At 41.4% G+C, this 16934-nt stretch overlaps 2 protein-coding genes across 3 annotated transcripts; one reads left to right on the forward strand and one right to left on the reverse strand.

Moving 5' to 3' along the window:
- Positions 1-1349: 1349 nt before the first annotated feature.
- Positions 1350-7759, reverse strand: LOC115768159 (ubiquitin-conjugating enzyme E2 H). Of its 2 annotated transcripts, none has more exons than XM_030712653.1 (2): positions 7463-7759; positions 1350-2554 (listed from the first exon to the last, which is right to left on the reverse strand). In XM_030712653.1, the coding sequence occupies exon 2, from the start codon at positions 2363-2365 to the stop codon at positions 1814-1816; it is 552 nt and encodes a 183-aa protein (XP_030568513.1). In that variant the 5' UTR covers positions 2366-2554; positions 7463-7759; the 3' UTR covers positions 1350-1813. The 2 variants fall into 2 exon arrangements, with proteins under 2 accessions (XP_030568513.1, XP_030568514.1); XM_030712654.1 differs by lacking the exon at positions 7463-7759 and adding an exon at positions 4851-4933.
- A 436-nt stretch (positions 7760-8195) lies between these two features.
- On the forward strand, positions 8196-15457 carry LOC115768153 (exportin-6-A). The gene is made up of 11 exons (XM_030712648.1): positions 8196-8393; positions 8522-9045; positions 9190-9345; positions 10516-10898; positions 10971-11170; positions 12250-12683; positions 12757-13306; positions 13771-13940; positions 14003-14212; positions 14281-14752; positions 14821-15457. Exons 1-11 carry the CDS (start codon positions 8286-8288, stop codon positions 14896-14898), a joined length of 3285 nt encoding a protein of 1094 aa, XP_030568508.1. The 5' UTR covers positions 8196-8285; the 3' UTR covers positions 14899-15457.
- Positions 15458-16934: the final 1477 nt, after the last annotated feature.

The following is a 16934-nucleotide window of genomic DNA, read 5'->3' on the forward strand; positions in this document are numbered from 1 at the left end:
TTGTGTTTTAGAGTTGTGTATTCCCAAACTTTAGTTTTTTTACTGCTTAAAGCTGTGAGGGGGGGGGGGGGGGGGGGGGGGGGGGGGGGGGGGGGGGGGGTTTAGCTCAAAACTGTGAGGTTAGGTTCCGAACTTTTTGAGGTTAGCTCAAAACTGTGAGGTTAGGTTGGGAGAATTTCGAGGTTAGCTCGAAACTGTGAGGTTAAGTTAGGACATTTTTGAGGTTAGTTCGAAACTGTGAGGTTAGGTTTGGAGAATTTTGAGGTTAGTTCGAAGCTGTGAGGTTAGGTTCCGAAATTTTTGAGGTTAGCTCGAAACTGTGAGGTTAGGTTGGGAAAATTTTGAGGTTAGCTCAAAACTGTGAGGTTAGGTTCCGAAATTTTTGAGGTTAGCTCAAAACTGTGAGGTTAGGTTAGGATATTTTTTAAGGTTAGCTCGAAACTGTGAGGTTATGTTAGCACATTTTTGAGGTTAGCTCGAAACTGTGAGGTTAGGTCGCAACTTCGCCTGCTGTAGCTAAGAATAAAGACTCTCCAGACTCCATATCTCTATATATATGTGTGTATATATACAAAATTGTTATCGTTTTATTGAACGCGCTAAGTTAACTAGAATACACAACTCTACACGAACTGTACGATTCGTTTAAATAGTAATTTTTAAATTTCGCTTAAAATTTGTTTTGTTTTGTTTTTTTCTTTGTTTAACGCTTAAATAACTTTACTTTATGTCCATCAAAAAAAAAAAACAAGCACAAAAAAAGACAGCTTCAAGAGTTTAAAGACAAGACACAGAAATTGCAAATGTTAAGACAAACGAAAATTTGTAGACGTTGCATTTGCTTTTTTTTTCCTTTTTTTTTTTGAACACACACAATCAATTGGCAACCTAGTTATATATGTAAATATATATATATTAGAAAAGAAAAAGAAAAAAAAACAACTTGTTTAGCTTAATAATAACATTAGCTTAGGCATTTAACATGTAGAAATAAGAGCTGCGTCAATGTTGTATAATTACAAATAAGAAAGTTAATAAACTATTTGCCAATTCTGATGCAGGGCTAGCCCCAAGGCGGGGCTAGCTAGTCAAGTGGTTGGGCGTGGGCGTAGGGCGTGGCTAGGCAGATGACATAACGTTTGTCAAACGATATATGGAATATATACTCTATAGGGTATATACAACTAACTTTAGGTTTATATGTCAGCGTGTGTGTGTGTGTGTGTGTGTGTGTGTTGTTTTTTATATCTCTTTCTAGTTTGTGTACTGCTTTTAGATTTCAATGCTCTAGGCTTTCGTTCAAAAATTATTATCATTTCTTGCTTTCGGTATTTCAATTTTTGTTTTGTTTTGTTTTTGTCGTTTGTTGTTTGTTTATCAGCTACTATAATTGCTATATTACTAAGAATTGTTTCAAACTTTTAGCTTACGTTAATTAACATATATATATATATATATATGTGTGTGTGTGTGTGTGTGTGTGTTAGATCATATTTCGTATTTATAAGTATGTGCGCGCACATCAACATATCGCTGCGATATGCGCTCCATCGAATCACGTTCTTTATATATGCATGTTGTTAATGTATCGATATATATATATATATATATATATATGCATATTGTAAATATATATATATATATAGATATATACAACTATCTTAATATTGTTTGCTGTGGTTTTTCTCAATATATATATATGTGTCGAGGCGATCGGATTGTATTGTACGATCAAATCGTGGCATTAGGCTGTCGCTATTATTGCCGCTGCTGCTATTGTTTTAGTTAATTGTATAATATAGTTAAACCGATATTATAATTCCATATCTCTGGCCTCGTCCTCACTGTAATCGGACATGCTTGACTCGCTGTCGCTGCTGTCGCGCTCCTGTTGCGCCGCCCGCAGCGCATCCTCGGTCGCATACCGTTGCACATAGTCGGCGACCTTGCGATGATATTCCTCCGGCTCGTGCAGATAGAGGGCGGCCGCGTCTCGATTTAATGGATCCACAGGATTTGGATATGTTAACAATTGTGGCAGAAACGATTCAAATATATTCGATAGATCGTACAGTGCTGTCCATGCCTGATTGATAACATCCAAACAAACGGTGCCCGATGATTCATCAATATTTGGATGATAGATCTTATTGACAAAACCGATGCTCGGTGATTTAAATGGATAATTATCGGGCAAATAGACGCGCACCTTCCAAACGCCGCCCTCATAGGGTGTGCCCGATGGACCAAAGAATTTGACATGGAACTCGTTTAGGCCGCCCAAAATGGTCACTTCGTGTTTTGATTCAATTAGCTTGATGACGTCATTGTCCATGCGTCGTTTACCAGCACTGGGCGATGACATTTTGTTGCTCCTGTTGTTGTTTTGTGGTTTATTTGATGTGACAAATATTGCCCTGTTCACTAGGTTTAAGGCTAAGGCGGTGTTTGTTGTTGTTGTTGCTGTTGTTGTTGTTGTGTATTGCTGCTCCCCTGTTTCGCACACATATAAAATCGGCGCAGCAATCCAGGAGCTGCAGCTGCTGCTGTCTGCCTGCAAATAAATCAAATATCAATTAACTGTCATATATACATATATATATGTATGTGCATATCCTTATCAATTGCTATCAGCTAGGCTGACCATGAGTCCGCCTGCGCACATGCCCAAATCTGGGTCAAATCACATTTTCAGGCCAGTGTAACAGTTACGTATGCTATCTCGCTCGCACGCGCTACGAAACTATGTCAGCGGCGCAGCAGCAGCAGCAGCAGCAGCGCAGCACAGGGCAGCATCAGCAACAACAACAATGCGTGTGACGTCTTGCTGACGCTGACGCTGCGCTGCGCTGCTTTCACTCACACACACACACACACACACGCGCGCGCGCGCGCTCAATCTAGCGGGTGGGGGCGTGGGCGGGGGCGGGGGCCGTGCAGCAGTTGCCATAAGCAACAGCAATAAAAGAGCGTAGCGCATCAAGGACATGCATGCAGTTTGATTCGTTGTTGTTGTTGTTGTTGCATACTTTCCAGGGTCCAAGCGCATGTGGAAAGAGTTATTGGAAATATTCCAATTCTATTTGCGTGCTCGCTCTCTCTCCCCCTCCCACTCGCATAGAACCATTGGCAACAATTGGAATTGTTTTCGCTTTGATTATTTTCATTTTTTGTCATCTGTCTCTATGCCCGCTTTTGTTGATGACGCGCCCCGTCCGTTACGATGGGCGGCTGTTGTTTCCAAACAAGCTCAGCTGTTTAATGTTATTGGCTGGCTGCCCAATGAGTGTGAGCGAGCAGGCGAATGAGCAAGCCAAAGAGAGTGAGTGAGAAAAAGAGAGAGGTAGGTAGCGAGAGAGCTAAGTGTTAGCAGCAACCCCCGTGACAAACCTACAGTGCGCTCCAACCATTGTGAAACACAACATTTGTATTTGCTACTATATATATATATATATAACATTTATATATTATGCGTGTGCTTTTCGAACATATATCTAATTGTTTGCTTAAGCTCGTTGACTCAACAAACTGCGTATGAGTAATATTTATAGAATAGCTTTCGCCATCACATATATATATATATATACATATACATATACAGTAAAAACTCCACTCCAAGTTGAGCATTTATTTTCATGTTTTTCTAAAACTATGTTGGTTTTTTCTTCTTCTTTATTTTAAGCATTGAAAAACGTACAAATTGAAATAATTTGCAATAAAAGTTAGAATAGTTAATAGAGCGACATGCCTGTATATTATTCAGTCTTTGTCTATTTGTATTTCCTAATTTCACTAATACGTATGCATGTATGTGGACGGTTAACTGTCAACACTCACTGTACGCTCTCTTTTTGGATGAGCTAATTCAATTTGCGCTCGCCTACACTCTTTCTTGCCCGCTGACCCGCGCTCTCTCTTTCCCTCTCTCTCTCCATCCAACAGTAGCTGTCTCTCTCGCTCGCTCTTAATGCTTGTGTACACACTGCTTACAGTGAAGCTTTTCAATTAGAAATATGTAGTTAAAGCGACTGACTTTAAGCTTTTGCGAAGTTTCACTGTACGCATTTGTTTTTGACACACACACACACACAGTAAACTGTTGTTATTTGTGGTTGTTGTTGCTGCCTCCCAGCTGTGTGCTCATCGCGCTTTGCATGCGTGTGCGTGTGCGTGTGTGTGCATGCAAGAAAAAGAGAGAGGGAGAGGAAGAGAGCGCGCCTGTGCCTGTTGGTGTAAAGCCCACGCTCTCTGGAAGATCAACAACAAAAACAAAGCAGTGTTGACTAAACAAATGACACTCAGCTGCAATTTCGTTCAAGACAACAACATTAGCAGCAGCCATACATATGTATGTGTGTGTGTGTGTGCATTGTTGCTGTTATTATTATTTCTGTTGTTGCTGTGGCCCACCGTGACTGCTTAATAAAGTTGACACACACACACATACGCACCGAAATGTGTGCGTGTGTGTGTGTGTTTCTGATTATGTATTTATACATTTTAAATTAAATCACGCAAAAGAAACGCAAAGTAGAAGGAAACAAAGCGAAAGAAAGCAAATGCGAAAATGAAATGAAAATTAAATTGTTGTGTGCATGCTTTCCCTCTATATATTCTGTTGTCTCACACACACACACACACACACACACGCACGCACACACGCAGCTGACTGCATTTTATTTATGTGTTGCATTTTCATATAATTACGAAACTTTTTGAAAACAATTTCAACAAAAACACGCACACACATTTACAGAGATAACGCTCGTGCTGTTGTTGTAGTTGTTCTTGTTGTTGTATGTATTTCTTTTGCGTTTGCTTTGTCTCATTTTTTTTTTTTATTGCTTTACTTTTGTTTGCTGCCGTTGTTGTTGTTGTTGTTTTTATTGCTTCTGCTTTTGGGGTCGCGTTTGTTATTGCGTCTGTGTTAGTTTTGATTTTGCTCGCCTTGTTTTTTTTTTTTTTTTTAATTTTTTTTTGTTGTCTACTTCAACTAGTTACTGAAAATTAACTGGCAACAGAGTTTGGAAGCCCCCAGCGAGCAGCGCACGAACATCTGAAAGCAGCATAAGAAGCAGCGCAAGCAGCAGCAGCAGCAGCAGCAGCGACAGCGACAGCGCCAAACGCTGCGAGGGAGAGAAGGCGCGCAGCACAAAGAGAACAAGCGAGCGAGAGAGAGCAGACGAAACAGAGCAGCTCATCTAATGCGAGCGACAGAGCGAGAGAGAGCGCACAACGCGCCAACCTGCTGTCAAGCAAACAGAGCGAGCGAGCGAGCGAGCGAGAGAGGGAGAGCACGCGAGAGGCCCCCACAAAGCACATGTACAAAGCAAAATCACAATAACAAAGCGAGAGCCAAAGCCAAACGTTAACAACAACAATAAAAACAAGTCAAAACTATACAACAAATATTAGGCGAAAGAGAAGCAGCAGCAACAGCAAAAGAAGCAACAATAACAACAGAAAACGGCAGCAACCAGTCCCCACGATTCTGCCAACCAAAGAAAAGCTATAATCAAGGACAGCAGCTGTAAAGCACACACGACGCTAAATGCAGTACACACACACAGACACACACACACACACACACACAAGCAAATGAGAGAAGCGAGCAACGCCGAAGCTTTCAATGCCCTTCATTTGGCAACGAACGCGTTTTGTTTAGTTCGCAATGACGCACAAGTTAGTGTGTACCCCTAGTCAGCGAGCCCCCTCCTTTTCGGACGATCCCCACACACGCACACACACACACACACACACACACACACACACACACACACACACACACACACACACACACACACACACACACACACACACACACACACACACACACACACACACACACACACACACAAAGAAACACAGACAGCGCTTCCAAAGCGCACTTCCAGCACAGGTTCAAAGTTTGAAGCCTGGCAACCAACTGCAAGGAAATTGATTTAAGTGTGAACCTAACGGGGTCAAACGCATGCACATATATACGTGTGTGTGTGTGTGTGTGTGTGTGTGTGTGCACAGTGGAGTAAAGGCTGTGCGCAGCTAAATTCTTAGCACGCAGCAGTTCGTGAATTCACAAAAGGTATTTGTTCTATACAGCAACCCCTCAATCTCTCTACCCCTGCCCCCCCCCCCCCCCCTTTCTCTAAACCATAGGGCAGAGCACGGTCATTGACTGCGCATTAAAGTCTACCCAAGTGCATAATGATGCATGCGAAAACAGGGGGTGGGGGGGCGTTATATTGGCTAACGGTGCGGGGGGGCCAATATGGGCTAAGGCCAACAAACAGTTAAAGCTGGTGAAAAAAAAATAATACATAAACAAAATGTTTGCACACAGACACAGTAATATGTATGTTTATGTATGCATGTATATGTATGCGTGCGCATGTATTGGTGTATGTTACATTTCCGTTGCTGCTGATAAGATTCAAAACGCAAGAGCAAAGGCAAAAGCGAAAAGAAATCATAAAAACACAACGCAATAAGCGTGCTAAAGCAAAGTGCGTAGTAGAAGAGCAGACAAAAACAAGAAATACATACATATGTATGTATGTGCGCACACACACATACATACATATGTACATATCTATGTAAATAAGCAACGAAGAAATGCCAATTTGACAAGTTCTGTATAACAGTTATTTATAACAATTATGGCCGTTATCAAGCTGTGCAAAACAGTTTGCAGCAGCAACTCGGAAGCAGAGTGGGCAGCAACAATTAAGATAATAGCAAGGATACATACACACAAACACATCACAATACACACACACACACACACACAAGCGCTTACTAACGGCTTTTCAAAAATCCGCTTTTAAGCGTCTAACGGTAGCAGTCACGTATCGACTGATAGGCCTAGGTGCAATTGTTGGGTATAAAATAAAAAAAAACAACAAAAAAACAACCAAATTACAACGGCTATTTTAGCATTTGCACTCTCGCCCAGCAACTGTGAGCGAAAGACAGGGAGAGAGATATATAGATAGAGAGCGCGAGAGCGGAGAGCAACAGTCAAAAGGCAAAACAAAACTGCAAGGGCTGCCTACACATGTACAAATACCTATATATGTACATATATATAAATATAAATATATACATATGCATGTATATGTACGCAATGTGCATACGTAAGAGCCGTATTGGGCGTACAATGTACAATGACCAAATTTTCAAGACAGTGGCAACACCAGCAACAACAACATCAGCAGTTAGAATCGCTGTCAAAGAGTGCAGCGATCTCTGCAGCTGGCCACACTTAATGGCTGACGTTTTCCAACTGCTGTTGTTATTATTGTTTCAATCAGTGTGGCACCCCCACCAGCGCGCACACACACACACACACACACACGGACAGACTTTGCATTTAATTGCGAGACCTTTGCTATTAAACTAATTCAAGTGTAATTTTGGTATTTCGCGAACAAATTTGTGCATTTCGATTGGCCATGGGTGATACCTTTTATTTTGATTTCTCCAATTTATTATCGTGGCTATTGTTGTTGGTTGGATGGCTGGTGTACGAGTGGCTGGCGCCGCCTTTGATTTTTACGCTTCGATACTTCTCCACATTGTTGTATGCACCGACCGTCTGTGCATTTTTTCACGATTTTTTCGTATTTGTTTTTGTTTTATTACGACAGCGACAATTGTTTAACTAATATTGTTTAATGGCTCAACATTGATGAAATGCACTGCGTTGCTATCGCTCCATCCGTTTTCTGTCGTTTTCTCCCGTTTCTGGTTGTCGTCTTCGACTTTCCAGCTGTTATGCTCTCAGCGAGCTGAAAATTGCAATCGATATGAGTCGTTATATTCGATAGGTGTACAATTTAAAAATAAGCTGCCACAAATCGTCCCTGTTGATTGCTCGCCTATCGAATGGTGCCGGCAAAACTGGTATGCAGCTCGGGAAATCAAATCGAAGAGCCTAACGTATAAGCTGTGGACTGCTTTTTTATGTACACTCAATGAAGCCAGACATTATGTCTTTTATTAAGACAAACATTGTGTTCTGTATACTTCAGCATAGTTCATCGGTATGCTGGCGAACAGAATAGCATGCAATTTTGCTTGCCACACTGTGAACAACATACTAGAGTGCAATGTTAACTGAGTGCCGCGCTGTTAAGTGCACAGCTATTTAGCTGTGTGGCAACACTACCATTGCACTGGCAACGCTGCCGATATGTGCAAGTCGTATATACACAAAGAAAATTGATAAAAAAAAAAAGAAAAGAAATTCAAATAAAAATCATGAAATTCTTAGCAAACAACTGTTAATGCACACAAATCACTTATCACCGCTAGCACCGAGCACAAAACCGCACACCATTCAGAGCGCAGGGGTCGCGCCCGCACACACACCCACACCAAACGCCAACAAAATGGTAAGTCTTAAGGCTGAAGAAAAAAAAATGCAGCGAGAAAAAAAAAAATAGAAATGATGCGATGGTCGCTTTACACCCAATACTCCATTGTCCCTGAATACTAATGCACAATATGCGTCATCGTGCAGCATGCCGCCTCGATGACGTCCGTGGAGGTGCTGCTGAACGAGTTCTATCAGCCGACGACGAGCAATGCCCGAAAACGTGAGATCGAAACCAATTTGTTGGCATTCAAATCGCAGCCGGAGGCCTGGCAGCTGTGCCTGCGCGTCGCAACCGCTAGCAATAGCTTTACAGAGAATCAATTTCTATGGTTCTTTAGCACCTCAACGCTGGAGCATACGATAACGCGTCGTTGGACCCAGCTGACGGCGGCGGATCGTACGCTGTTGCGCGAAACGCTCTGGCATAGCTATGCCCAGCTGGTGGTGCTCACTGGCGCCCGACGGCATCGGGATACATTGGCGCAGCTGATTGCGCTGCTGGGCAAACGTGAGTTTCCCGAACAGGATCCCAATTATATGCAGCACTGCATGGAGCTGACCAAGACACGTTTCTGTCTGGGCATCAATCTGTTGCGCGTCACATCCGAGGAGGTGGTCAGCAATCGCGGCGACCTGACCACCGAATGGAAGCAATACTTTCACTCATGGTAAGGCTGCGTCTCTTAATATTAAACATTCGACTTTGTGATTCATGTAACTCGAAACTAATTGTGAGTTCGTCTACCCGTTCTCCTTGTGCTCCTCCGCCTGCCCCTGTCTCTCTCTCTCTCTGTGTGTGTGTGTGTGTGCAGCGTTTCCATGTGTGTACCCGATGTCCTGGAGCTGCTCACCAAATATCTACTAATCGCCGTCTGTCATATCAATGGCAAAGACATACACACGACCATACCCAGCACCTTCATGGATTTCAGTCTAACCACAGCGCTGCCAAATGACAATCAATTAAGGTATGTCTCAACTGAAAGCAAGTCAATTTCCATTGGGGGCAATCCTTCAACTAATTATCGATGCACAAGTTATCGATTAGCAACAGGTGTTACACACATTTAACTAACTCTAGGCAGGGAAAGTAGTTCATTATCGAGTTTGTGTTTTAAATTTGTAGAGTTATTGTGCTTTCTGAAATATTTATTAGAAATGAGCTCTAAGCGTTTAGTATAAAGTTATCGATAACTTTGTGTCGTTTCGTAAATGCGAAATGTGGCATTATTTTCGTATGAATACACTTAAGAAATGTCTGGAAAGTGTCCAAGCTGAGATTTCAAATTAGCTAGCAAAATATTTGAAATATTCCAAACTTACAGTTATCGATAACCGTTTGAATAACCTAAACTGGCAACAGTTATCGATAACCGTCAGCCTTCAATCAAGTTGAAATATGAAGCAAGTAAAAACTTAGACTGCATTTAATTATGGGTATTCTCTCTTCTTTAACCTATTAAAGAGTAATCGAGTTATCGATAACCAACAGCTGTTTCGTAATGTTCGTCTGAAATTTAAAGCAAAATTGCTGAGAATTAACCCAGTATCAACTGCAGTTGCACTTAATGTTCGTTACAGGCTGTGTAGCTACTCTATTGAGCTGCAATTATTATTAATTTGACTTTTATAAGCACACAAAAAAGCTATCGATTACACGACAGCTGTGCCATATTTCATTATAAATGATATGGAAGTAGTTTTCAATTAACGAGATTCGAAACTTTATTATAAATCGATCAGTGTGGGAATACGCAAAGTTATCGATAACCCAGATGTAGAAGAATCGATATCGATAAATTGCAGCTGTAATATCTTGTCTCTATTGGAAAGAGAAAGAGGAAAGTTGAAAGAGGTGTAAGTTTTGACTTTATGGAATTAGTTTCTCAATAATTCAAATTTGAAATCTTTAAATATTGTAAGTCCACAAAAAGTTATCGATAATCGTTGGCTGTGTTATCGTTAAAGAGAAATGTGCTTGAAATTTGTTTAAGATAGTTTCAGAGTGATTTATACAATGCAAACAGCATTCAAATTTTGTCGTAGCAGAAAACCTATCGAAGCATAATTAGTTTGAGGAATACCCCTATTAATGCACTTCTAACAATTTGTTAAGTTTGATGTTTGATCTTTTACAGTTCCTCTGTACTGGAGCTGCTCAGCTGTGTACAGCATTTGGTTAGCTGGATATGCACCGAACTGATCTCGGAATACTTCCTAATGAGCATACTCGATTTATCGCAATGGCGTCAAAACAATGAGCCCATCTCCCTGGCGGCGCTCTCGGTGCTGAACGAGCTGCTCTATCTGCAAAAGGTGTTGCCCTTTGCCGGCACATTGATGAACGGCGTTAGCGGACTGCTGGAACAGCATAATCGCAGCAAACAACAGAGCGAAATGTATAGCGATAAGTTTCGTGAACTGTTGCGTTTGTATACCACCAAATATGCGGCGAAATTGTTTCAGGAGCCCGAAGTGCTTGAGCCATTTCTTAATCAACTTTATCGCTGCACCACCAAATGTATGTGCGCCAAACAGTTGGCAATTCCATTGAACGTTTATTCATATATTTTGATCTATTTGTTTTGTGCAGTACACGGCGCTCTGGACTTTACCGAAAAGCTGGACATTTGGACGCCCATCATCAAGGTGATTGCAGAGCAGCCAACGCAGATGACGCCCTTTCATGGTGATATGATGATGAAGCTGGTGGATGAGATAATGCGACGTACACAATTTGAGATTAACAAGCCCGAGCTGGAGCTGCTGGACAATGAGCTCATGGAGGACGATGTGCGTAAAAAAGAAAAACTCTATATTTAACTTAATTCCAGCTAATGTTGAGTGGAAATGTCTCTGGAAAATATTGAATTTGTTTAAAGCACATTTGACTCGGGCTTGAGAAAGCTTTGAAATAGAGTAGAAAGCCCTTTTTTAATACTTATAGACCATGCTTCACATTTCTCTACCATTTCCAAGTGGTTCACATAGTTAAAACAACTTATTAAACCCCTTTTTCGAAGTGTTGAAAAATGCGGCTTTAAACCGATTCGATTCGAAACCGATTGCTAACATCGATACATATCGATATCTAGCAATCGATTGCCTTTCTTTGCATTGGTTCAGTTTAACTGCTCGCTTTGCAAATCGCTTCAGTTTCCCATATTCTAAGGTTGCAGGCATGAATATTGGTTCGATTTAAAGTAGACTTATGGCCCCGTAATCTATCGATATCTAACAATCGATAACGTTTCTTTATACTTATACTTCATAACCGATTTCCAGCCTTGATAAACACATATCGATATCTTGTCATCAATAGCTTTTCTTTGAACCTGGTTCGTCTCCTTTAATAGGTACAGGGTATAGAAATCGATACATATCGATATCTAGTAATCGATAGCTTTTAATTTGTACGTTCTTTTCGGGTATCTCTTCTTTCCAAACATTTTCAAAGGGTATTGCATAGGGAAATTAGGAATGCGTTATCAGATGGTCTCGTTTTAAAGCCAGTTTGCAGTTTCGATATATATCGATATCGAGTAATCGATAGCTTTTAATTTGTCCGCTGTTTTCGGGTATCTCCTCTTTCCAATCATTTGTAAAGGCTATTGCAAATGGAAATTATGAATTCGTTATCAAATGGGTTCGTTTTACAGTTTTCAGTTTCGATATTTATCGATATCTAGTAATCGATAGCTTTTGATCTGTACGTTCTTTTCGGGTATCTCTTCTTTCCAAACATTTTCAAAGGGTATTGCATAGAGAAATTATAAATTCATTATCAAATGGGCTCGTTTTAAAGCCAGTTTGCAGTTTCGATATTTATCGATATCGAGTAATCGATTGTTTATCATTGTTTCTATTTGTAGCAAACACCGACAACGGAATGGCAACAGTTTCTGGACCAGTGCTTCGAATGCCTGGCCCTGCTGGCAAGCACACGCGGTGCACACATCGTGTTTGCCCAAGTCTTTGCACATTGGTCACGTCCGCAGACGTATCTGTTGTCGCTGGAACTGGCCCTGGATCATGGCAGCGGACGTTGCTATGAGATGGCACGTAAACTGAAAACGGCAAATGTTGGCGAAATATTGCGCGATTTTGCGACCGTGTGTCAGGCCGTGGTGCGTCTGGCACCGCTCATGGATCCAACACAGGCGTCAGCCGATGTAAGGGGCGAAATGGAGAGCCAGCTGCAGGTGCTATCGGATCGTTTGCTGCAAACGCTGCATCTGCTGGCCAGCAATCGTGTCGGCGGCAGCGAAGCGGAAAAGGCGAGCTTTCAGACCGACATGGACAATCTGTAGGTTGAGAAAACCCAAATGCTTTTCCACTCGAAATGCTTATTGATAAACATATTCATTTAATTCTGATAGTTATGCTCAAGTTCTAATGGCCATACGCAGCATATTTCCGTTGTCGCGTTGCCTCAATAGCGAACAGCTGCTGCATCGACTCTTTGCCGTATTGGGCAGCATATTTGCGGGCAATCCATCGCCATCGGCGGGTTCGCCAATTGTACAGCAGGCGGCAAGCGAGGTGCTGCTCTTTATAGCGACTGTGATACGACCCAAATGTCTGCTGGATATACCCGAAATACAGAGCCTAATGCAGGCGGGACCACGGCTGGGCGCCCAATTGCCGCGTCAGGTGTGCGTCAATGTGCACATCAGTCTGGTCAGCTATATGGTGTTGCCCTGGAAGAATGTGCCCGAGCTGCAGCAGGATTATCAGCGTCGTCAATGGATGTTGCGGGAATATATCGATGCATTGTCACGCAATTTTCTCGAGCTCGAACTGCCCGCCGCGGGCGAGAGCAAAGTGGCGGCAACAACGCTCAGTCTGTTGGGCACCTTTACGTCGCTCATCGAGCACTTCAAGGCGACGGGCGCCCATGCCAAGGATATGCTGGCGCACACCTTCAAGGTGAGCGCACTGTCACAAACAGCTGCTGGCATTTTATGGCATACAACATAGAGAATGTTCAGTTCGTAGCGCTAAGTCAAGTCCTGTTTCCTCATGTCACCCAATTTTGTAGCTCTGCTGAGCACCTTTGATAGAGCACAAACTAATTCAAATAAGCATATGCCCTGACAGTTGTTAACAGCTTTGATCGCAGTCGATCCTTGCTGCCCTTCTATCCGTCCGTTTGGGTCTATGTATGCTACAAAGATCAGACTACAGTTAGATCAGATTAGACTCTAGCTAAGCAAGAAAGCATTTTCCACAAGAAGAGTGAGGCCAAGCGAAGAAGGTATCATATGTCTGTATAAAAGGAGACTAGTTTGATTTTTAAATCCAGCTTGTTTAAGGGTATCTCTAAGTCGTTCCCTTTACTTGTCTCACTCTCATTAATTTTCTCCCTCTCTCTGTCTCTCTACCTCTCTCAGCCCATTTTGAACAAGGCGCTGGTTATCTTCAATAGCTTTGGATTGAGCAGCATTGCCATGGCCATTACCGTCGCCGACTTCAGTCTGAGCATGCTGCGCACCCTGCCCATACATTTGGGTGCACAATTCATCAGGGAGATGATCACATTGTTCATCGATGTTAGCAGCAGGTGCGTCTCTATCTTCATGCTAGCTGTCCCACTTTAATTGATGCATGTTTTCCTGTTTTCAGGGAACAATTGACGCTCAGCCGGCTGGCTGTTATGGAGAAGGTGTTGCAAATGTTTCAGCTAATTGTGGAGCAGCCGGGCAACGGGTCACTGGTGCTGATGCCCAGCATTTTGACGTTTAGCACACAACAGATATTGCCGTTGCTGCAGCAACAGAATGCGGCAACGGACAGCAGCGAGATAACCAGCCTGCTATTTGCGCTCTTCGACAGGTGAGCGTAGTCATCACACACACACAGCTTCTGACTTAATTGCTAAAACTTCTGGCACATCACGACAGCGTGCTGACCTGCAAGTGGCAATTCTTCTACAAGAATCAGCTGAGCAATGGCCATGGCAATGGCCATGCCAATGGACAGCAGCAGTCAACGGCAACATCGCCGCCGCACAATTTCAATTGCAGCGATAATCTGCATCCGGAACACTTTATGGCCATTATGAATGCGTATGGCCAGATGCTGGTCAGCGGCACAGATCCCAGTAATGTGCGCAGCGTTTTGGTATCCATGCAGAATGTGAACGAACGGAGTCGCCTCTATCAGCGTGCCCTGTTCAAGGAGCAGCTGTTGGCCTCCTTTCAGCGGGCGCTGCTCAATCTGTTGTCGAGCGGCGAGGGTGCGCTACATTTTGATCTGATTGCACAGGCACTGTATGCCATGGGTCAGGTGGATCGTCGCCAGCTGCACGAGAGCTTCGTGAATGCGGCATTGCCAGTTCCGCAAACAGCGCTCGAGGAAATATGCCAGACAACTGTACGTCTCAATTTGCTTATATACTAATTTAATTTATTCTAATTAAACATTTTTATGTGCTCTGGCAGGACATTCCAACGTTTACGCAGAAACTGACGCAGCTCATGCAGGACGCGCACTGTGCGCATCTCAATGAGACGACGTAAGCGAATGCGCCAAATGGAAAAAACAAAATGATAAAGAGAAACACATCAAGGAACACCCGCACACCGAAACAATCCCTCACCGTGTCTTCGTCCCTGTTATATCATGTTGTTTTGTATATATGTACTTGTGCGAGTCTAGATATATATCTATATATAGATATTTGCGATAAATGTGCTGTCGGGCCAGCCAGTGTCCCCTTCCCCTGCTGGTGTGTTCCTGTATAACTATATTATTATGCAACTTCTGTGGTTTTTATGTCCTCGTCATAAGTCTGTTGAGGTCTATTGAGAAATTCACAAACAATTTATAAAAGACAATGTTAGCTTGTAATGCGATTCCGTTATATAAAGAAAAAGAAAAAGATCAAGAAAACCAGAAAGAAAAAAAAAAACAGAAAACAAATTTAAGCAAAATAAACTATTATATAATACCCATATACTATACTTAAACGTATTAATATTATATTATTATATAACAAAAAAATGACATAATCAAATGCTTCTGTGTCCAAAATTTGCAAAAAAAAAAGTCATATATGTATGCTAGCCTACACACACACACACACATATATATATATATATATATATATATATATATATATATAATTAGCATTAATCGAAATTCGTATCAAAATGACGACGCGTTCACAATATTTAAAATGCATTCATTTACCTAATTTATTTTTACGCATGTAAAGTCCATACGACATCTGGAAACAACATGTCCACATTTAACTTAACTTTAAGACCGATCGCTGCGTCAAATTCGAAATTCTAATTTATTGCGAAAATGAAACTACGTGACATCATTTTATATTTTCAAAATGCATTTTTGTGAAATAAATTTATTAAATGTTATGCACGAGGTATTTTAATTTCTAGAATATAAATGGAAATTGCTCATGAATATTGGATGCAGGCTCTAATAATCTCGTTCTAGTACAGATACAGATAGAGATACAGATACAGATACAGATGCACAGATGCACAGATACACAGATACACAGCTACACAGATACACAGATACACAGATACACAGATACAGATACAGATACAGATACAGATACAGATACAGATACATATATAGATACAGATACATATGTAGATACAGATACAGATACATATATAGATACAGATACAGATACAGATGCAGATACACAGATACACAGCTACACAGATACACAGATACACAGATACACAGATACACAGATACACAGATACAGATACAGATACAGATACAGATACAGATACAGATACAGATACAGATACAGATACAGATACAGATACAGATACAGATACAGATACAGATACAGATACAGATACAGATACACAGATACAGATACAGATACAGATACAGATACATATATATGTAGATACAGATACATATGTAGATACAGATACAGATACATATATAGATACAGATACAGATACAGATGCAGATACACAGATACACAGCTACACAGATACACAGATACACAGATACACAGATACACAGATACACAGATACACAGATCACAGATACACAGATACAGATACAGATACAGATACAGATACAGATACAGATACAGATACAGATACAGATACAGATACAGATACAGATACAGATACAGATACACAGATACAGATACAGATACAGATACAGATACAGATACAGATACATATATATGTAGATACAGATACATATGTAGATACAGATACAGATACATATATAGATACAGATACAGATACAGATGCAGATACACAGATACACAGATACACAGATACAGATACAGATACAGATGCAGATACACAGATACACAGATACACAGACACACAGATACACAGATACACAGATGCACAAATACAGATACAGATACATAGATACACAGACACACAGATACACAGATACAGATACAGAGACACAGATACAGATACAGAGACACAGATACAGATACACGTTGACCTTCGAATAGTAATAAGAACACGTGGTTTTGATTTTGTCTAGCTAAAATACTTTAATAAGAGGCACTTCCGATAAGATATAGCTTATCGACCAA

This window comes from Drosophila novamexicana, unplaced genomic scaffold (genome assembly GCF_003285875.2).
Source record: "Drosophila novamexicana strain 15010-1031.04,08,12 unplaced genomic scaffold, DnovRS2.1 tig00001690-arrow-arrow-pilon, whole genome shotgun sequence".
NCBI classification, from domain to species: domain Eukaryota; kingdom Metazoa; phylum Arthropoda; class Insecta; order Diptera; family Drosophilidae; genus Drosophila; species Drosophila novamexicana.

Excerpts from the sequence above, each read along its gene's own strand:
- LOC115768159 (XM_030712653.1), bottom strand. The coding sequence starts at position 2,365 with ATGTCATCGCCCAGTGCTGGTAAACGACGCATGGACAATGACGTCATC.
- LOC115768153 (XM_030712648.1), top strand. The coding sequence starts at position 8,286 with ATGCACACAAATCACTTATCACCGCTAGCACCGAGCACAAAACCGCAC. Across the intron at positions 13,307-13,770 it reads TGCTGGCGCACACCTTCAAG|CCCATTTTGAACAAGGCGCT; the intron begins GTGAGCGCACTG and ends TACCTCTCTCAG. Across the intron at positions 14,753-14,820 it reads AGGAAATATGCCAGACAACT|GACATTCCAACGTTTACGCA; the intron begins GTACGTCTCAAT and ends GTGCTCTGGCAG.